This window comes from Pelecanus crispus, chromosome 1 (genome assembly GCF_030463565.1).
Source record: "Pelecanus crispus isolate bPelCri1 chromosome 1, bPelCri1.pri, whole genome shotgun sequence".
Classification (NCBI taxonomy): domain Eukaryota; kingdom Metazoa; phylum Chordata; class Aves; order Pelecaniformes; family Pelecanidae; genus Pelecanus; species Pelecanus crispus.
In genome coordinates, this window is record NC_134643.1 from 205,285,327 (window position 1) to 205,307,210 (window position 21,884).

The 21,884-nt window shown below is 39.8% G+C and overlaps 1 protein-coding gene across 1 annotated transcript in view; it reads left to right on the forward strand.

The window, feature by feature from the left end:
* The window catches only part of MIPEP (mitochondrial intermediate peptidase), an 85,238-nt gene that overhangs the window by 43,405 nt on the left and 19,949 nt on the right, over window positions 1–21,884 (forward strand). The window contains exons 15-16 of the mRNA XM_075714177.1: window positions 6,531–6,605; window positions 12,481–12,600. Of these exons, the coding sequence (XP_075570292.1) occupies window positions 6,531–6,605; window positions 12,481–12,600 (195 nt within the window). The remainder of the gene's footprint in view (window positions 1–6,530; window positions 6,606–12,480; window positions 12,601–21,884) is intronic.

The following is a 21,884-nucleotide window of genomic DNA, read 5'->3' on the forward strand; positions in this document are numbered from 1 at the left end:
TAGAAAAATAGGTTGCATAACTTCTATTTTAATAGATACTGTCTGAGAAGTTTGCTCTGTAAATCTGTTTGTTGGTTTTTTGGTTTGGGGTTGGTTTTTTTTTTTTTTTTTTTTTTTACAGAGCAGTCAGTTCTGCAGAGCACTAGAAAAGTCCCCTTGAAACCTGGGAGTTAAAAGTACTCAGTTCACAAGTGTTCATCATTTGTATGTTTGAATCCACATACTGAAATACTGCTTTCTAGTGTTCCCTATAAAGTTTGTGTAGTGTTTAAACATTTTGGAGTTAATCTGATTGCATATGAGTTCAGACAATAAGCTTGACTAAAACATCTGAAAGAGATTTGTGGAACGTTATTTATGGCTTTGTATTTTCAAAATGGCTTAACAAATCTAAACCATGTTTAGTTGCAGTGCAAAAGCTAGGAACCAGGCACTGTGTCCCATTTGGCATTTCCAAAAACTACTTCTGTTTATTGGTGGTGAAATCTTGCCCTTTCAGAGAGCAATTGAGAGAGGTTTAATGTAGAAATTCAGTTTTGAAGGGGGCAAGAGCTGATTATGCTGGAAGATGAGAGAAAGAGCCTGAAACTGCTGTGTGGCTCTTGAGGGTTTTAGACTGCTTCCTTTTAATTGCTCATTTGAAAATTTAGAATGTATTTTTAAGCCATTATCCAACTTACAGAAATCTGCTTTTGCTTATGTTGGTTCATCTAAGCTAATTTTAAGAATCTGATATCAGATTTCTGTATCTGCCATTTAAATACCAATAGATTAAAGTCATCTTTGCTGTTCTTGAAATTCAGTGACTGTTACAGGAATTACTTCTATCTGTTGTGTATATGTTACAAAGTACTTTGAATAGAAAATCCCAGCTCTCTTACGTTTACAACTTCACAAAAATCCTTTTGGGGCTTACATTTTCTGTCTTTGTTCTCTGACTAATTTTTTGCTATGCAAATGGAAATCTGAGTCAACATTTTCGTATCCAGTTTTTTAGTTATTTGAAAGAAAAATGAATCCACTTTACCCCCTTTTCAAGGGGAAGTAAAGAAGGTAGATGAAACAGCTAAAATGTGAAATTTGTAAAACTATTTCATCCAAATGTTGTTCCATATGAGAACTTCCATTAACATTATTTTTATGAATAAAGAGACTGAGCTTTTCTGTGCAAGAAGGATCTTTCCTGCAAAAACTACACCAACATAGCTCTGCTAGATGTTGACAGGAGGGTTTTTTACTGAGCTAGCTTCTTGAGGACGCAGTGCAGATAAAAAGCATTCTTGCATCGCTGCATCTATGCTATAGCTTTTGCATATAAGTATTAGGTGGTGTGTCTTTTTTAACACTCTTCCTGAACATAATTATGTCAGAAAAACTTGGTAGTCTCAGCTTCTGATTGCCTTTGCCATAAAAGCCAATTGTAGAAGGATTGGTCCTGAGCTGTGGTCCTCGCTGAGGACCAGTGCTTATGCTTATGGGAAGAGGAGGGGAAAGAGGTGTTGTTTTGATTATTAAAACATACGAACTGTTGAAAACTGGTTTTTAGCAGCATTGCAGAAAAAATAATTGGTGGGCAGGCTTTCAAAGATGAGAATGCATTATGCTTGGATGGGCATAGTCTTCGCTGGGTAAAAAACTGGTTGGGTGGCCAAGCCCAGAGAGTAGTGGTGAATGGAGTTAAGTCCAGTTGGCAGCCGGTCACCAGCGGTGTTCCCCAGGGCTCCGTTTTGGGGCCAGCCTTGTTTAATATCTTTATCAATGATCTGGATGAGGGGATTGAGTGCACCCTCAGTAAATTTGCAGATGACACCAAGGTGGGTGGGAGCATCGATCTGCTGGAGGGTAGGATGGCCCTGCAGAGGGACCTGGACAGGCTGGACCGATAGGCCGAGGCCAACTGGATGAGGTTTAACAAGGCCAAGTGCTGGGTCCTGCACTTGGGTCACAACAACCCCATGCAACGCTATAGGCTTGGGGAAGAGTGGCTGGAAAGCTGCCTGGCTGAAAAGGACCTGGGGGTATTGGCAGACAGCCGGCTGAACATGAGCCAGCAGTGTGCCCAGGTGGCCAAGAAGGCCAACAGCATCCTGGCTTGTATCAGGAATAGTGTGGCCAGCAGGAGCAGGGAGGTGATTGTTCCCCTGTACTTGGCGCTGGTGAGGCTGCACCTGGAATACTGTGTCCAGTTTTGGGCCCCTCACTACAAGAAAGACATTGAGGTGCTGGAGCGTGTTCAGAGACAGGCAACAAGGCTGGTGAAGGGTATGGAGCACAGGCCTTACGAGGAGCGGCTGAGGGAACTGGGGTTGTTTAGCCTGGAGAAGAGGAGTCTGAGGGGAGACCTTATCGCTCTCTACAACTACCTGAAAGGAGGTTGTAGTGAGGTGTGTGTTGGTCTCTTCTCCCAAGTAGTTAGTGATAGTACGGGAGGAAATGGGCTCAAGCTGCATCGGGGGAGGTTTAGGTTGGAAATTAGGAAAAATTTCTTTACGGAAAGGGTGGTCAAGCATTGGAACAGGCTGCCCAGAGAGGTGGTGGAGTCACCATCCCTGGAGGTGTTCAAAAAACGGGTAGATGTGGTACTTCGGGACATGGTTTAGTCTAGTCTACCCTTGATTGGCTTAGAGTAGACTTGGTAGTGTGGGTTGATGGTTGGACTGGATGATCTTAAAGGTCTTTTCCAACCTAAACGATTCTATGATTCTATGAGGTCGTAATAGTGCTTAAGCAGACAATCTGGTGCATGCGTACAATTCTGTATCACTGTGTGTTTGTTTAATTTCTTTGTTAAGTGCACAGATATGTGGTAGGTCTGTTGAGCTAAATCATTTTAAGGTTGTGTGTCTTTGGAGGCTCTTGAATAAAGGCCAGTATTTCAGCTGTTCAAATTTGAACTGACTTAATTTTTCACAGAGGTGGAATTACAAAGGCAGTATTGTATTAGCATGATTACAAGAATAAGCCCAGAGATAGTAAACAGTCGTAATGTGTCACCAGTACTACGCAGCAGTAAGGAGTTAAGCATGCTTTGGGACACAGGGAATTCTGTTCTTTTAGCCACCATGGCAAACATGGTGAAAAATTAAGATCTTAAAGTTATTTAATATAGAAGGATGGAAAAGTGGAACCCAAAGTAAAGCATGTAGTATTTTAAATTTAAAAAATGGAATGGTTATTCAATTAAAATCATTTTAGCCAAAGCTCTGTGAAGTCTTTTAGAAGGAGGATGACAGTTTGATTCTGGTTTTATCAGAGAGCTCATCTTTCAGGATAAGTAAAATAATCCTGCTTATGCATTTTTTTTTTCTTAACTCAGTTGCTTCTTAAGGGGCTGTATGAAATTGTAATGGAGCAAGGATTAATAGTTTCTATTGCCTGAAACAGTACATCTTCATCACTACATTCAAGACCTCAGCATATCCGCATGCCTGATGCTCACCAAACTTCGGAGAAGACTGGTGATCTTTGAAAAACCCTCTGGATTCTAACTGTACTTCCCTGAAATCTTAAATTTTAAAATCCCAAAGGTGTTTTGGGAAAAATAAGTGACCTCCTTTTAATTGTTCTTTCAATTTAATCTAATTTTGGCGATGTTTTTCTGGGGCCAAATTCACTTGGCTTGTGAATTATGATCACAACACAATCTTTGAGCCGGATCAGTAGCACTGATAGATTTAAACAACAGAACATAGATGTCTTTCTCCTGTGCTTTTTTGTCAATAGGCATTGTCATAAGAGTGATTGGTAAATTCCTGTTGATTTTAATCTGTTCAAACAGTAGAGTTTCAGAGCAGAGTAGATCTACATTGTTTGTTTGATATTCATATGGCTGCAAAAAAGATAGAAAGATTTTCTTGGAGGCTTTTGGTGTTACCTGCATGTTACTTGGTCTTTAGAAGGTTCTGCTAAGCCATCTTGTGTGCAAAGAGATTTTAGTACATTATTAATGATCATTCTGTGTCTCCTCTCAGGAGTTTGGTTTAGAATAGCATAGATGCTTGTAGCAGGATGTAAGGAAGAAATGGGTGAATGCAAAGGCTGCCTTTTCAACAGTCTTCTCTGGCTTGAGGTACTTGCAGTACAGTCAAAAGAAGGCAAGACTCTCTTGGGTGGAGAGCCTGTAAGAAATGCTTAGCTCTGAACTGAAAATTAGACCTGCCTCAGTTGTTGCTTGAGCATGGCTGGATGTGACCAACTTGCCCAGTGAGCATACAAAGTCCGTCTGCATTGCCAAACATTGCTGCTCTGTGTCCCAGTGAACCTCAAACTTGGGTTTCCCAATTCAGTTGAGGATCTGTGGGACTGTGGTTTACCAAAATGCCAATTAGAAAAGTCTTAGTGCCTTTTGTTCTATTTATTTTGTGTACTAGTTGAAAGTCTGTGCACTTAACTTCCTCTTACCATCATTTAATATAGTCAAAATATAAAATTGGAAATCCATTATGTTGAAAGAGCTGGTTTGACTTTACTGGTAGGAGTGCGCTTGGCTTTAACACTCTTAAATTGTAACTGTGTAAAATATACATATTTGCTGTTGCCAAGCTTTTGGATTTTCGGCTTTTTTAACACTGACAAATTACAATTGAAGAATTCCCATCCAGTTTTCTCATACTTTACTGTATACAGAATACAGGTGCCCCTAGAAGAAATCAGTTTTGTTTAATTCCATACTGTACTACTTCACTAGGAAATGAAAGCCTCCAAAAAGCTGCCAAAATTGCTGATAGGTTTGGTGCTTAATAACAAAATCTGTTCAAAATTCTATAGGTTTCCTTACACAAGGGTTTCTTGCATGACAACTAAAACTGTTATTGCAAACCCACATGTGCTTTAGTTCCAGGATGAAAAGTCATTGAAGTTCATGCCTCACTCTGTACAAGAGGATGAGACAAGAGATGATCATAGAGACAGGAGAAATATTGTCCAACCAAAATACTTTTTACCATTTGTAATTTTTTTCTACTTTGCTTCTTGCCTTAATAACTTCTCTACATAATTAAGTAGTATTTTGAACAATACTAAATCCAGTATGGAACCTCAAGGTAGTCAGCTACTAACATCTTTATTACTGTGGATAACTGCCCATTTACTCTTACTTTAGTAGTCCAAAATCATCATGTAATTTGAAACAGAATTTTTGTATTTGGGAAGGGTAAATACTGGCCTAACAAGGATATACTGTAGGACAGACTTCATGTTCATTGGTTCATTTTTCTGTGTTGAAATATAACAGCTGTGCACGTTTATGACAGGCCAAATAGTGGGTGCAGTTCTGTCTCATTCTTGACTCACTAACATTTGTCTTGGAGAAGAGGTTACAAGCCTTGGCAAGCTACTGCATTAAACAGCTGTGCAAATTGAGTTTTTCTTGTCTGCTTTAACTTCCAGATTCTACATAGTTAATTGATAACATTTTCTTCACTTATGAGTAACTTCTCTGGAGTTGGGTTTTTATTCTATGAACATTAACATTGTTTGTCTGGAAGTCATATCATTTGCACAGAATCTAAACATACAGATCTGTCATCAGGATCTGTAGACTTTCATGTATTATTTCTTAAACACTTCAACACACTGTAAAAGTGTAGGGATGCTTTTAGAGTTCAGTGTGATACCAAACACCTGTATTACATTGTACAACTTGTAGTAACTTGCTTAATATTTTAGCAAGAACCCACTTATTTTAACTGTATTTAATATGTTCAGTTAATAAAACTGCTAGCAAAAAAAAAAGAATATGCTTACTAGGAAAAACGTCTATTCAAAAGCTTCAGGAAGCAGCGGAAGAAGTGTAAGTGTCAAGCATTCATACACAGATACTCTTAAAAGTATGGTTTTAAAAAGTCTTTGGATGTACTTGAGGACATCTGGATGGAAAGTCAAAAAGTTTGCTTAATGACTTGAAAAATGTCTCTGACTTTCAGCCTTTCCCTTTTCAGTGCAATAAATTCGACTTTGTTAAAAATTTCAAAGGGTAGATATTTACTGATCAGGATGACCAAATGTTTTTATGTGGGTTAGGGTAGAAGGCCTGGTGCTGTCCCAGTTGAAGTTACAAAAACCACACCAGCTCAATGGGAGTTATGTGGGCCTCCGTGTAAATCTAAGTAAGCAATGCTCAAAGACTAACAGGAGAATTTATTATAATATCTGCTTTTGAAGATTAGTTGGGATGACCTGGGAGGACTTCAATTGCCCCATCTGTTCTTTATCTTTAAAGATAGTAAAAAATATTTTTAACAGGCATATAAAGGAACGTAGGATCAATTTATAGAAAAACAAAGACTGCGACACAGTGATTCCTTGATTGCTATGTAAATTACTGTCAATATCTTAATTGGCCATTTAATGCTTTGTTTAGCAAATGAGATTTCCTTCCTCAATGCAAAGCACTTCAAATATGTCTTTATTACCACCCGGAGTCTTTTTTTTTCTCTTTTTGCATCTTCAGCCTTTTCTAGTAGTAAGGATACTATTTACAAATACCCAACAATTCTAAGTATGTTCTGACTTTTTTTTATTTATTCAAGCCACTGCCAAAAAACATGGTGTCAAGACTATGTGAGTCCAAAAAGATGTGTGCTGCAGCTGATATGCAACTCCAGGTATGTTCTTTGCATTCTAGTCTCTATCTAGAACTTACAGAACATATTGTAATTCTTTCTAATTCTAAAAAGGAAATTTACCATTTTCTTTCTTTCTAATGTTTTCTTTCTAATTCTAAAAAGGAAATTACCAAATTTCTATTTTAATGTAGACACATTATCTAACTACATGGAAATTAGTGAAAATTAATTAATTTTGATATTAATTTTCATATTTGTTTTTGTGAACGTATTCTGTGCTGTCTGTTTAAAGCTAAATATCTACATCTGTAGGAAAATGTTGTGAAAACCACAGCTTTTGAAAATGTTCGATTATCAGAATTCCCAAATGTGGTTTGAGTTCTTAAATTAACGGAATCATTTAAGGAGAACATGCAGTAGAGGAGGTATTACATACCTTTGGATCATTAAAATGTAGCAGGACTGAGAGACAGAAGCCACCTTAATAAAATCAAACCAGCTCATTTATTTACTAGAATGTGATTTGAGCTCCTTGATTTCTGCAGCTCCACTATGAAAGTGTGGCAACTTGTTACTGCTCTCAAAATTGGTGGCTGACCTATAAGGCTGTAAGGCTTCTCTCTCACAGTGTTAGGACCAGTAATTAAATTCATAAACCTTTATTTGCTGTGGGTGGATGTGATTGATCAGTCATTCCCACAAACAAACTCTCAGTGTTGCTTTTCTTCAAAGGAAGTAAAGGAAATTAGGCTTCTATTGAAAATGGGTATTTAGGTTTTTTCAGTCCTGCAACAGCAGCTCTCAAACGTGAACAGTAGCATCAGCATCCAGTCAAGTTTTTTTACAGTGAGAGTTTGGCTGCATTTAGTATGCTACAGGCTTCTGCTGCGTGATTTTTGTGATTTCGTTTTCTTCTTTGTTTTGCCTTAAGCCGGAAGCATATAATTTTTCTTTTTACAGTTGACCTAGTGTTTAGGTGAGGTAATTCTGCTAGTACCTTAATAAAGGGTAGTTATTATTTTTGAGATGTGGAAAGAAACAAATTTAGAGATCATATCTTTGTAATTCTTCACTTTGAAAAGTGCCCAAATGATTGCAACCCTGTCTACAAACATGAGTTGTGCTGGTTAACTGAAGTTGATTTAGAAGAAAAACTTAGTTAAATATTTGCAGTTTGCTCTGTGCGGTTATTTATCGTGAGTTAAAACTAATCAGAATACTGGAGTGTGGACCTGTAAATGTATACGTGTCAGTTACACTAATCAAAACCAGACTTAACACTGTTTTCAGTGCATACATGTATTTTCCATTGGTTAAACTTAATGGATTTTTGAATTATGCTTTCAGTGCAGCACTGGCTGTCAGTGGCCAGTGTTGGGTGTGCAGGTGTGAACAAGGAGGGTGCTACCTGTGGCTATACCTCTGTGACGTGAAAATAACTGCACCCTCTCTGCAGGTCTGATTTTGAAATGCACACTCTGGCTCTGAAAAGTTGTCATATGGAGACAGCTGAGAATCCGGAAAGAATGTGGGCAAGAATATAATTAATTAATATAGGAGTGTTTTGGGGAAAAAAACAATTCTGGATTGAAATAAAACTTATATTGAGAATGCTTAGTGGTGGACCTCTATTCATGAAGTCCACCAACACAGAATTAATTTGCCGGCGTACAGACTAGTAACCACCACAGTGATGGTCAAGTGCTGTCACATGCACCCATTCTTTCCTGGTGTGTCTATAACAGCTATATATAGATCTGACAGGTTTCCTTTCAACTTTTAATATGTATTTGCTATAATCTTGTCAAGGTTTGAGACCAAATTGACCGTGTGGAGGCTAAATGGGCTTGGATACCAAGAACACTTTAAGTGACAGATATATTAACAGGTGACATGGCCTCCCTGTCCTGTGGCAGGGGAGTTGGTGTGCTCCAGATGTAAGTCAAGGAGGGGTCATTGCATTGGTCCCATGGGGTGGGCTGTGCAATCCTCCTGCCGCTGTTGGCCCTCAGCTGCTCCTGGGGTCACTGTAGGGTCTGTCCCAGAGTGACTCCAGACACCATGGCTTTAGAACTGGGGAGAGAACACCCACTTCTGGTGGGCTCAAATTCCTGTGGGTGCCTAATGATTGACTGGTGCTGGCCATGATGCAGTGATTAAGCAGGCTGCTTGCCCTCAAATTACTCTTGTGTAACTAATGTTCAACCAGTCTCAACCCGTGCCAAATGACCACAATGAATAATATTGATTTCCTACTTTCAGCACCATGTTTTTGAAGATTCCAAATGTAATACCCACAGAAGTATACACTCAATTCAAAGAGGCAGGCTGGCAGAGCCATTCTGTTTATTAATTCAGAAGAATGTCCCAGAGAAGTTGGCTGCATGGCAAATAAAAAGTTCATGCATTCCTGCATAGAAGTGTGTATTGTTACTCATGCAGATTTAAAAGTATAATAGTTCATTGAAGAAAAACATGTATTTCAATCTGTAGATGCCAAAGTATATAGGTACTACTAATATATATACCTGAAAAAAACGTGAATGATGACTCTAAGACCTTTCCTTCAGACTTTGCAAAGATTATATTCTACACTGACGACTAGATGCTATTTAAGCCATATTTGACCTTTAAAAGAAAGAGAAATGCTTACAAATTTTCCAGCAGTGGGGAAAATGCCTAAGGGTTCTTCTGTGGTCTGCTCAGAAAATAAGTCTATTGGCATGTGAAAATAAGAAATTATGCTGGGTTTTCATCATAACTATAATACCTCTGCATTTTCTTCCAGCTCATGTAATCAGTTGCTCAAGAGGAAAGATAGGAGAATCCATGTATCTGCTCATAAGGCTTTTGCCATGCAGATTGAGTCCCAGAGTCTTTCAGTCAGTAGTAACTTCACTGGAAAATGCATAACTGTTTACATATTAATGCGATTAAGCAGAGAAGGAGCTAGAAAGAACTGGAATCAAGTGAAACTAATAAATACCAGTGTCAGTGCAAAATACAGAGACAGTATGAAGACAGATAACTATTTGATGGCCTTTTTATATTTTTAGGTCTTTTGGGAAATGTGTTTTGCTGAAATTAGAAATCATCTTTTAGCTACTGCTTAGTGTTAAGTGTTAGCATGCTCCTCAGCAGTATCACCTAAAATCATGTGGTGCTGGGATGTGTTTCCCTTTCCCATTTCAAAGGCCTGTGTAAACACACAGAACTGTGGTTTGTAGATGGGAATGCTTATGGCTATAAAGTTCATCCAAGTTTATTTTCAGGGATGGATTTTTTTTTTTTTTAACTGTGCTGTCCAGGTGGCCTGGCTCATAGCTTTCTTTCCACGCTTTACATGTGCCAGGATCGGGGGAAAGCTTATAGCTGGCTTCAGTGGCTCATTTCCCTATCACCCCGTTGTTCTTTAGGCACTCCATTTCACTGGCCTTCAGCTGACATTTCCCCACTGCCTAGCTGTGAGTTGAGTTTTTGCTCCAGCTCCCTGACTACAAACTACTTGACTCCAGATTTTACTTTAGAGAAGGTCCACTGCAGTGCAGTCTGCTCCATCTTGTGAGGAACACTGAAGAGCAACTGCAAACAGGTCCTAACAAAGCTGGGAAGTAGAAAAAAGAGAATCAAGGCTGGGCTGAAGCACGATGCTAAAGTCTGTTGTCAGATGCTGAAGTTCCTCATATTTGGTTTGGGTTTCTTGGAGAGGAGAGGGAAGTCAGTGTGAAATGACTCCTGCAGAGTCACAAAGGCCTACGGTGACAGGAGAAAGTGAGTTTTCTAGGACTGTTGCATTAGGTAATTTTCATGGGACTTACTGTTGGTCATGTTCTCAGTCACCCTTGCTACCATAAATGCTGTAGCTTTTGTTAAACTTTGTTAAAAAATGAACTGGGATTCTAGAGACCAGCTCTGAGGATGAAAAGTACAAGCAAAGGCATTGCAAAGCCTCTTTCTCTTCTAAGAGTAAAAAATATTTTAGTTTACAATCTAGTATAGGTTTTTCTTTAGATTTTTAGTTTTTCTTGTTACCAATATAATGATGGAAAATTTAAAATACCCTTGCAAAGTTTTTTTTTTTTTTTTTTTAAAATGAAGTACTCGTTACTGTTTGCCATTTGGTGCAGTGTCTTCATGGAGTTATCCTCTGAGCAGATATTTGCTGCCTACTCTGGGTTTGTAGATGGGGGATGTTAAGTGCTTGCATGTCTTGTTCCATGTTGCTATCTGGGACACAAAACTTGTAATGTCGTTAATGGCTGATTGTGCAAGTTTAGGTCTTACTGACCTCTTTTCTTCTCATTAGCCATGTAGGAAGCAAGCAGGAAATTCAGGAGTAGCTCCTGCAAGTCATGGCTTCTTCACCTCTCTCCTTATAACCCTCAGTTTTTCTTGAAAAAAATCAATTTTCACATTTATCATTTGTCAACAAACATTGTCAAAGGATTCTGTATGTTAAAAGACAGCTTATTCAAACAGAAGGAATATGGTCCTTTAGAAACAGTCACAATTTTGGTGAAAGTATGTGTTGTATCCAGCCCAAATAAAATAAATGCTGAATTCTGATAAATTATTAAAAGGTTCAGAATGGGTTTGTACCCAAATTTCATAATAAAGAATCTTTTCACAGGTTGAGGGGGTTGTGTTACTCAGATCATATAAAACCTCCTTTCTCCATGGATGGAGAATGCCTCCAAACAGCCTTTTCTCCGTAAAATTTCTGCTTTTTGTGGTTATAATTCCTAAAACAGTGTGTTTATCTCATTGGGAATGTATGCAGTGTCCCTGGGAGCGTGACTGGGCCTGCATCTCTAGCCAAATTATTTGCTTCACCCCCTGCACAAAAGCTTTCTGAGGCTCCCTACCATCAGTTTTCCTATGAAGTGTGCCTACCACAGGATGGCCTGACCTGAACTCTTTGGCTTAAATATCTGGATCCACCAAACTTCTCAAAAATATCTTGTGTTGCACAGCAGTGGGTGTCCTCTTCTTCTGTCTTTCCTGCACTCCCACTGAATAGGAAGTCTTCATATTAAAAAAAGTAAATGCTGCAAGTTTTTTCAGTGATGGCACGCACTGAGCCTTGGCACTGTCTTCTGTCCATGGCTATTTCATGTTTGCTGTTAAAATGCCAGATACTCTGCTTTGCTGTCTTTGCTTGAGAAGTCTTTTTATTGCTGCTGCTTTCCTGATCTCCAAACACATCAGTAATATAGTCATGCACCAGTGTTCTGCTGTAGTTGATGTGGTTCTGCACAAAAATTGCCCATGAACCAGCTTTTACCTCTGGCAATGTACCAGTGCAGTGTGATCTCAGGCTAAGTTTACACTGCAGCAATTTATTACTCTGTTTGTGAGAGCTAAAATAAAGGAAGCGTCTGCCTTAGTACTATACTGTTCGATGCTCTAGCAGAAACTCAGGGGCATCAGCCGCTCCATGTGCAGCTGCCTGTGTTCACTGCTTGGGCCATAACTTGCCCCTGCAGGTGTGATCTGTTCTCATGGCTGCATGCACACGTCTTGGAATAGCTTATCTTGCTGTGTCCAGTCAAATAACTTTAAGTCTTTTTATTAAATCTAGTTAAAAATAGTCTTTTTTGAAAAGGGGAATTGCTGGATGGCTTTAGGGACAGGTTTTAATTTTATTTAAAAATGCAGGCAATTTAGTACTGCCAGTGTCCTCAGTGACCTAAACGCAGATTTATGATAGGTCACAGTGGTGGTGGTTGGTGTACTCCAAAAACCTGTTTCTCTACTTGTATGTTATACTAAGAATAGAAGATTTACAAAACCATATCTATTTAAACTCTTCCCTCTCCCTATTCACTCTCTCCCATTTTTTCCTACTTGTGTTGTTTGGTTGTCAAATGCCAATGCCATGCGCCAAAGACAAATATGTATTTTATGTCTTCAGGTATTTTATGCTGCCTTGGACCAAATCTACCATGGGAAACATCCTCTAAAAAAGTCAACCACAGAAATTTTAAAGGAAACACAGGAGAAATTTTACGGATTGCCATATGTACCTAATACAGTGAGTAGAAACATACTGACTGTATAAGCTACGCCTTTTCTTTGATAACATGTTAATGCCCCTACCTTTCCCTGCCCCTTGCCCTTGCACACTCACATGCTTATAGTTCTATTGTTATGTTGAAAGGGTTTTCTTTCTCTCAGCCACTTTATCCAGAGAGTAGGGTGTTGGAAATTTTCAGCTAAAAATCAACATTTTATTAATGTACCCATTTTTGTACAGGTGTAGTCTTGTCATGCTGAACTTGATTACTTTTTCTTTTATTTTCTTATTAAGGAGGGCACTGGAAACAATACATTGGAAAGAGGGTTTATTCTAGCTTTGCAAAGGATTCTTTGTAAAAGGCAACAATACACTAGTGCATGTTGGTGCTTGTATACTGTCAGTGTCAGCATCTGAGGGCAAGTCAGTGTGAAGTAGGGCTTGGAAGTGAGTTTTCTCACTGTATTGCTGTGACCTTTGGCACATCACTTATCCTTTCATGTGGTATCTGAAAGTGTTAAAACCTTGAGTTCTACTGAGCTATGTAATTTTGATCTTCATCATGACTAGTGGTGCATTTGTTCTGTACTTCACATGACATCCAAAGGTGCGGTTTGCATAGATGATAGTTACGGGATTTCCTGGGCTGTTTGGAGCTGAATTCCCAGCCGGAGCATGGCCCGAATCACTGTTTGACACTTTGGTCAGAATACTGAAATCCTTTCTCTGCTTTCTGCTTCTCAGGAAACATACTTTTCTCCTTAGCAAAAATGTGACTTTCATTCTCTGAGAAGGGTATTAGGAGATCCATGCTTTAGCTCTTTACTCAATGAAACTGTAGTGCCTCTGCTGGCCTCGCAAAGCCAGAGAAGTGGAAGCAAGATGTCTTCAGAGTATGATGTCTGACTTCTTAGCATTTTTATAAGTGTTGTTTTACACTGTTCCTCCACAGATATTAGTTATCCAGTGAACGGAACAGTTCCCTGCTTTGAAAGTTAGCCTGTGTTTTTTCTTCCATTTAAAATATTTTTTATTTAGCTGTTACCTTCAAAAGATTGTAACATCTCGTAATGAGCATAACCTCCTATGAAGAGGGACAGCAAGTTTTGGTCTGGAACTTTATCCCAGCAAAATGTACTGTGAACTTCTGAATTGTTAGAAAGTCTATGTTCTTTACATTTATTGAAAGTAGAATTAGAGTGTCTAGTCAAGAACTGTAATACAGTTTTTAATTTCAGTAAAACTTAGTGGAAAATTACATTAGAAGAACATTAGCACTCCATTGAGTAATTAATGTCTATAATTCGGCTTGCTGTCCTTTGATGGTCTTTCTTTCAAACTTAAGATATGTTTCCAGTTTAATTTGTAGTCCAGATAAAATAAATGTCTTCAAAGTAATTTTTTTTTTTTTTTTTTTTTACGTGAAGAGAGTACATTCCTTCCTTTCATTTAATTTCAGAGCTAGACATTGAAATATAGTAAGAGAGACCAGCTTTTATTTTCAGCTGTTGTTTGGCTAGGAACATATATGGCTGGCAGAGAAAACAAAGTATTTTGATTATTTGAATTTTATCTGCTCTCTATAGGTTTAGATTCAATTATGAATTGCTAAGTCAGGCTTGTATATCTTAAGTTAGTGGTGTTGGGTAGAAGTAATTCTTTCTAAGTGAAGATTTTAACTGCATCAATGTGATTTTCTGTAGTAGCACTGTCTGTCAGGGCTGCACAAGCATCCATTATTATCTCCTCCTGATAAACCTTAATTCCCTCTTACTGCTCTTGACAGGCAAGTAAACTTAGTAAATATCCTCTGAGTGTACCTGGGTTTCAGTCTCATTGTGCAGACTCATTTTCTGAAGCAGAGCCACAGCATCTCCAGCAGATGAATTTCTGGCTTTCTGAGGCACAGCTCAGATAACAGGACAATTTGTATGCATCTTTTTGTTACAGCACTTTCAAAATGAGGCACATAAACTACACCTAATAAGTAAATGCTGCTGTACCTATGTGGTGATACCTATTTTAAGGTAAACCAAAGCATCATCCTCAGCAAATATCATGTCTTATGTGCCAACTGTAGGAGGGGTAGTGGGAAGAAAATCCTGTCCAAGTCTGTATTTGCCATTCAGATAGGTTTTACAGGCATTGGGGCAGTTGGCGCTGCATGCAGTAGTATTTACATTGGCTGCGTTGACACAGACGGTTGCAGAAGCTAGTGCCACATGCAAGGCAGAAAGGAAGAATGGAGCAGACTGTGACAGACGGAAGGACAGAGAAACAGCACTCCATGAGACTTTGTTTTCCTAAAGAATGCAAATCTTGATTTCTGGCTGGCCATTGCTTATCTGTTCAAAAGTACAGAGAGTTTGCTGCTGGCTCCTGGAGGATGAAATTCCACTGGGATTTCTTTGCTCTGTTACCAAATCCAGAAGCTGACAACTGCCAGGCAGGGGGCAAGGAAATGTATCTGCCTGTTTTTGTAGTGTCTGGTGGTTTTGTTACCAGAGGAGATTTGTGTTACTGAGTTTGGAAAATGAAAAGAAATTTTGCACAGGCTGGATTCTTGAATCCGTGTGATGCCTTTAAAAAGCAATCAGTCTTCATTTTGACTCTTACAAGAAAGCAAGATAAATCAAATAATAAGGACCACACATTTTCCTGCCATTTCTTCCTGAATGTACTTGGTGTCAAAATCTGTGCGCTGTGGGGAATTCAGTATTCTGCTTTTGCTCCAAACTTTTCTTTAAATCATAGCTTTTTTCTCATCTCTTGTGAAGCCAGTTTCCATTTACTATGGCCTGCCTTGCAATTGATAACACTGCCTGCTTTTAGAGTATCTCCCTGTTCTCTTCTACCTTTGTCTCCAGGATGCCCAGAGAGACTTTAAAAAGTATCAGGTGACCCTTTGATCAACCTGAGACATGATCAAAGTTTCTCCCCATGATCTGTTGCTTAGTCCCCTGCCTGTCCCCCAAGTTCAGACTTGAAAACTACTTTCCTTTGAGACAGTCATCAAAACTTAATGATATGCCATTGTTAGTCCTTTGCCAAGCATAATAATTCCTGTCCCCTGCTGCGGGTTTCGGTTCAATATCGTAACAAAAAATGAGACACAGGGTAAACAGGCTCTGCAGTGATAGTGGGGATTGCAGCCTCCTGCAGTTATAGGAAAGAGCTCCCAATAATGAAGTGGTTTTATGATAAACACCAGCTGCCCAAATCATCATACCTGAATTTTCTTAGTGAAATATTGAATTAGTTTGAATTATTGATTCTTATTTTCAAAAAATTATTATGGACTTAACATAGTAATTGTCTGTCTGTCATAGTAACCTTTCCTCATTCTAACCTGGAAGTTTGGTGGGAGATGCTGGTTTGACTTGTGTCTGTGAGGAAAAATGGTTTTGAAGAGTGAAGCACAGTGAATCTGGGTTCTTTTTTAGATTGCTGCCAAATAGTCCCTTTTGCTTTTTTTAAAATTACGGGGCCTTCCAGTAAGCTTTTTCTTCCAGAAACAGAAGAATTTATTCTGTGGTACTTGAATAAAAAGTGCAATGTTGGTATTAACCCACATTAACACATTATTAACACATCATTATAATTACATTTGATAGGATGGAACATGTTGGTATGTAGGGAGCCTTTTGATATTTTTTGGAACACTAAATGATTTGCTATATACCTTTTTGTTCTAGCATGTTAAGTACATATTAGTTCAGAAGGACCACCTCTACTGGTGGTCTAAAATTTACATCAGGTTACAGTTTTAACTATGCTTATATACTTTTGTCCGGAGTGCAGGTTCCTTTGGTGGTATGAGGACTTCTTAATGGCCTATGGTTGCTAGTGATTGGAGAGACCAAAACACCTGTGAGACCAAATATGTTAGCCAGCCAAGTCTGCCAACAGAAAACAAGGCGGGTATTGTTATAGATACCCTAAAGGGAAGAAGTGTATGAAAAATGGTGTATCACCAGTGTGGTTGTTTGTCTGTCTTCTTCCTGCAGCTGGAGGGACTCTGCCCAGACAGGGATCCTGACCTTGGAAGGCTCCACTTAGGTCCTTGTCTTAACTTGCTAGGATTGTGTCTGTTGTGTTCCTGACAAAGGAAATCAATGGATGAGATGCAACCTAACATTTGGAATGCTTGCCTAGGGAGGCTGTCAGACACTACAGGAAGATGTGGCTTGCCATGGGTGCTGAGAACACAAGGATTTCATTAACAGGGCACATATAAAGGCATCTGGGAGGTTGGTCAGCTGAAGAGGAGTTCGTGTCACTAGACAGAGAGGACTAGCTTCTCTGCAGAGAGAAAATAGTTTCTGCATCACACATTGTCACCTTGTGCCCAAGCCCTCTTTTATTTTGTTGGAGAACACGTGAGAGCAAAAGAGCAGCTGTATGCCTCTTTTTCCTTCTTAAGAGCCTTTTCTTGGGAATTTGAAGGTGACCTGACCTCATGCTTAGTTGTGTTAGGTAAGCCAGAGGCCAAAAATGGAGACAGTGTGGTTTCTGAAGTTCTGTATCACAGTCTTGTACTGATAGTGATTGCTGTCAGTAGTGGTGCCGCAGTGAAGAGGAGAGTATCGTCTTTAACAGGCCTATTCCTCAGCCTACTGAGGGCTGGCTGCAGTTTGAGTGAAGTATCTTGGTATTGAATCTGCCATCTGTGGTGTTGTGGCATCTGTTGTCTTAGGGTTTTTTGTTAGGACTTTGGAGTGACTACTAATGTGTAGTTATAACTACGGTCCTGTGTAACATTTCATGTGAATATCAGTAACACCATATAAAAAGAATAAATAGTCAGACTGGGCAAGCAATGAAGCAGCTGTCTTTAAATAAATAAGCGATAACCCTTAACCTCTGAAGGTAAAAGTGGTTTTGAATTTTGAGAACTTTATTCAAGTCGTGAACATAAATCTTGAAATTATTGGTAAGAAGGCTAAATAGTGGCTGCCAATTAAATTTTAAACTGAGATGTCACTTAATATTTATTTTATCTAAAATATTCCCAATTTTGTCTTAGATTTATTAAGTTAAACTAATGTAACTTTAGAACCTAAGCAAAACTGAAAGCTAGGTTAAAAGAAATGGAAAAGAACAGCTAAAAGGTAGAATTGGTGCTGTTGGAAAAGAGCTTTTAAATGACCAATAACTGGGTTGAGGATGAAGGAATGAAATTTATGGTGCTAATCAATAAGATGCTGAAAAGAACTGAGTGGGAGAAAAAGCCTGTACATTTGAATACCTGAGAAAAGGAAGTTATTAGAAAAGTAGAAGCCATATAAAAGTGTGAAAAACAGAAGACGGGTTAAGCTCTAATGAGCCAAAAGTAAAATTGTGGAAGTTTCGAGCTGCTTAAAAACCAGAAACTTCAACAATGATTAAAAACAATGCATCAGAAAGAGGAAGGCTGCCAAATATTTGCTGGAACTGGAACAGAGCTAAGTATGATGAATCAAAAGACATTATGTAGTTACCACAGAGACTGAACCAAAGACACTGAACCAAAGACACAAACTATACTGATGCAAAAAAGGTTTGGTAATAAGGGACCAAGACCTTTAAAGACCTTATTAAGATAATAAAAAATAGAAATCATTATATGGCTAGAGATAATTGCTAAAAGAATACAAGAATTCAGAACAAAAAAGGCTAGAAATGCTGAGTTGCAAAATGCAAGTAGTGAAGGTAATAAAGTTCCACAACCACTGAAGAAATAAGAGGAGAGTGGGGGAGAGAATGATAACAAATGTCAGAGAAAGCGGAAATATTCCATGCCTCTGCCTCGGTGGTTTTTTTTTAAAAAGTAAGTGAATTCTGATTAGGTGTGTAATGCATATAATTTTTGAGATGGATAGAAACACAACTGAGATTAAGGAATGAGAAAGAGAGAGAATAATTAGATTAGACATAGTGACGTTGTCAGAATATGTAAGTTTGTCAAAGTAGTTACTGACCTGGAGGAATTATCACTCACAAACTCATGAAGAAGTGGTAGTGCTATTATGATAACTACTCTTATGAAGGGAGGAGAACTTGGGAACTGTAGACTAATTGTTCAGACTTTGTCAGTCAAGAAGTAGTAGAACCAATTATTAAGCAGTTCATAAATACATTGAGAACAATCAAGTGAGCAAAGTAACTATGGTTTTGTTAAGAACCATCTGAGATGGAAAAATCCACTTTTCTTCTTAAGAAATTAATTGACCTTAGGAATAGGAAGGAGGTGGTTGATAGCATAACTTTAGACTTAGCAAGCTTTCTGACACTTGCAATTTGTAATTCTGCAAGCAAACCATGGAGTTATGGCTGAGGCAACATGTAGAAAACATGCTGACAGAGCAGGTGAAAGTTTAGTTTCAGACTGGGACATTTCAAGTGGAAGTCACCAGGGGTCTGCCCAGGAATTGCTGCAGTTCTGTGTTTTAGTTAATGATTTGGATGAGAATTTATTTATAATATTAATAGAAGCTCCTTCAGTTGGCAAAGAATGCAGAAATCATGAAAAGTAGAATTTAAATGATCCAGAGAATTTGGATCCAAAGTCGTTGGATCACTGTGTTGTAAATCAAGCAAGCGGGGCAGAAGACCAGCTTGGCTGAACAGGGAACTCCTCGTGGAGCTCAGGAGGAAAGAGAAACTGTATGATCTTTGGAAGCAAGGTCAGGCTTCGCAGGAAGAGTACAGAGCTGTGGTTCTTTCATGCAGGGAGAAAACATGAAAGGCCAAAGCTCAGTTAGAGTTGAAACTGGCCAGTGTTGTTTCAGATAACAAGAAGGGCTTTTTTAAGTATGTTAGTAGCAAGAGGAGGTCTGGAAAAAAACATTGGACCAATACTTGTTGAAGGTGGTCATCTAACAGGGATGAAGAAGAAGCAGAGGCATTCAATGTGTTTTTTGCCTCAGTCTTTAATAATACTGACAGACCTTGGGCTGCCCAGTCACCTGAGGCGGAGGACCATGAGTGTGGGAACAGTGACTTTCCATTTGTGGACACTGAAACTGTAAGGGACCAGCTGTATCAGCTGAGTGTTCACATGTCCATGGGGCCTGATAGGATTCATCCCAGAGTTCTGAAGGAGCTAGCAGATGTTGTGGCAGGACCCCTCTCGATCATCTACCAAAGGTCTTGGGAGTCTGGGGAGGTCCCTGCTGACTGGGAGCTAGCCAGTGTTACTCCAATTTACAAAAAGGGTGAGAGGGAAGACCCAGGAAACTACAGACCTGCTCATCTAACCTCAGTTCCTGGAAAAATTATGGATACGATTATACTGGGTACTCCTGAAAGGCATTTAAAGAATAATGCAATCATCAGGCACAGTCAACATGGGTTCACAAAAGGGAAGTCCCGTTTAACTAATTTAATATCTTCTATGATAAGATCACCTGCCTAGTGGATGAAGGGAAGGCAGTGGATGTAGTTTTTCTGGATTTTAGTAAGGTTTTTGATACTGTCCCTCACAGCATCCTTCTGGACATCCTTCTGGGTTTATGGTGCACTGGGTGAAGAACTGGCTGAAGGGCAGGGCTCAAAGAGTTGTAGTGAATGGGGCTACATCTGGCTGGTGACCGCTCACCAGTGGTGTTCCTCAGGGTTCAGTTTTAGGACCAGTTCTGTTCAATATATTTATCAACTATCTGGATGCAGGATTTGAATGTACCGTTAGCAGGTCTGCTGAAGATGCCAAACTGGGAGGTGCTGTTGACTCTCTTGAGGGACTGGAGGCCTTGCAGAGGGATCTAGATAGATTGGAGCATTGGGCTATGATTAATGGGATGAAATTTAACAAGTCCAAATACCAGATTTGGCACCTAGGATGGAGTAATGCCAGGCACAAGTGTAAATTGGGAGAGGAGTGGCTGGAGAGCAGCCCTGCAGAAAGGGATCTGGGAGTGCTGGTTGGCAGCAGGCTCAATAGGAGTCAGCAGTGTGCCCTGGCAGCCAAGAGGGCAAATGGCATCCTGGGGTGCATCAAACACAGCATAACCAGCTGGTCAAAAGAGGGGAATATCCCACTGTATTCAGCATTGGTGCTTGAGTACTGTGTGCAGTTCTGGGCTCCACGATTTAAGAAGGATGTGAAGGTCCTTGAATGTGTCCAGAGGAGGGCAACAAAGCTGGTGAAAGGGCTGGAAGGAATGTCCTATGAGGAGTGGCTAAGGAATTTGGGCTTGTCTAATTTGGAGAACATCATAGAATCATAGGATCATTTAGGTTGGAAAAGACCTTTAAGATCATCCAGTCCAACCATTAACCTAACATTACCAAGTCCACCACTAAACCAGTTAAGGGTAGAGTAGCAATTTCATGTTTCCTGGCGTGGTGGCTGGATTATTTCTAATGAAAGTAAAAACTAGGAATCATTAAGATTGGAAAGGACCTTTAAGATCATCAGTCCAATCATCAACCCAACACCACCATGCCTACTAAACCATGTCCCAAAGTGCCACATCTACCTGTTTTTTTAAACACTTGAGGGATGGTGACTCCACCACCTCTCTGGGCAGCCTGTTCCAATGCTTGACCACTCTTTCCGTAAAGAAATTTTTCCTAATATCCAACCTAAACCTCCCCGATGCAGCTTGAGCCCATTTCCTCTTGTCCTATCTCTTGTTACTTGGGAGAAGAGACCAACACCCACCTCACTACAACCTCCTTTCAGGTACTTGTAGAGAGCGATAAGGTCTCCCCTCAGACTCCTCCAGGCTAAACAACCCCAGTTCCCTCAGCCGCTCCTCATAAGGCCTGTGCTCCAGACCCTTCACCAGCTTCGTTGCCCTTCTCTGAACATGCTCCAGCACCTCAATGTCTTTCTTGTATTGAGGGGCCCAAAACTGGACACAGTATTCCAGGTGCGGCCTCACCAGCGCCAAGTACAGGGGGACAATCACCTCCCTGCTCCTGCTGGCCACACTATTCCTGATCCAAGCCAGGATGCTGTTGGCCTTCTTGGCCACCTGGGCACACTGCTGGCTCATGTTCAGCCGGCTGTCAACCAGCACCCCCAGGTCCTTTTCAGCCAGGCAGCTTTCCAGCCACTCTTCCCCAAGCCTGTAGCATTGCATGGGGTTGTTGTGCCCAAAGTGCAGGACCTGGCACTTGGCCTTGTTAAACCTCATCCAGTTGGCCTCGGCCCATCGGTCCAGCCTGTCCAGGTCCCTCTGCAGGGCCATCCTACCCTCCAGCAGATTGACACTCCCACCCAATTTGGTGTCATCTGCAAACTTACTGAGGGTGCACTCAATCCCCTCATCCAGATTATTGATAAAGAGATTAAATGAGACTGGCCCCAAAACTGA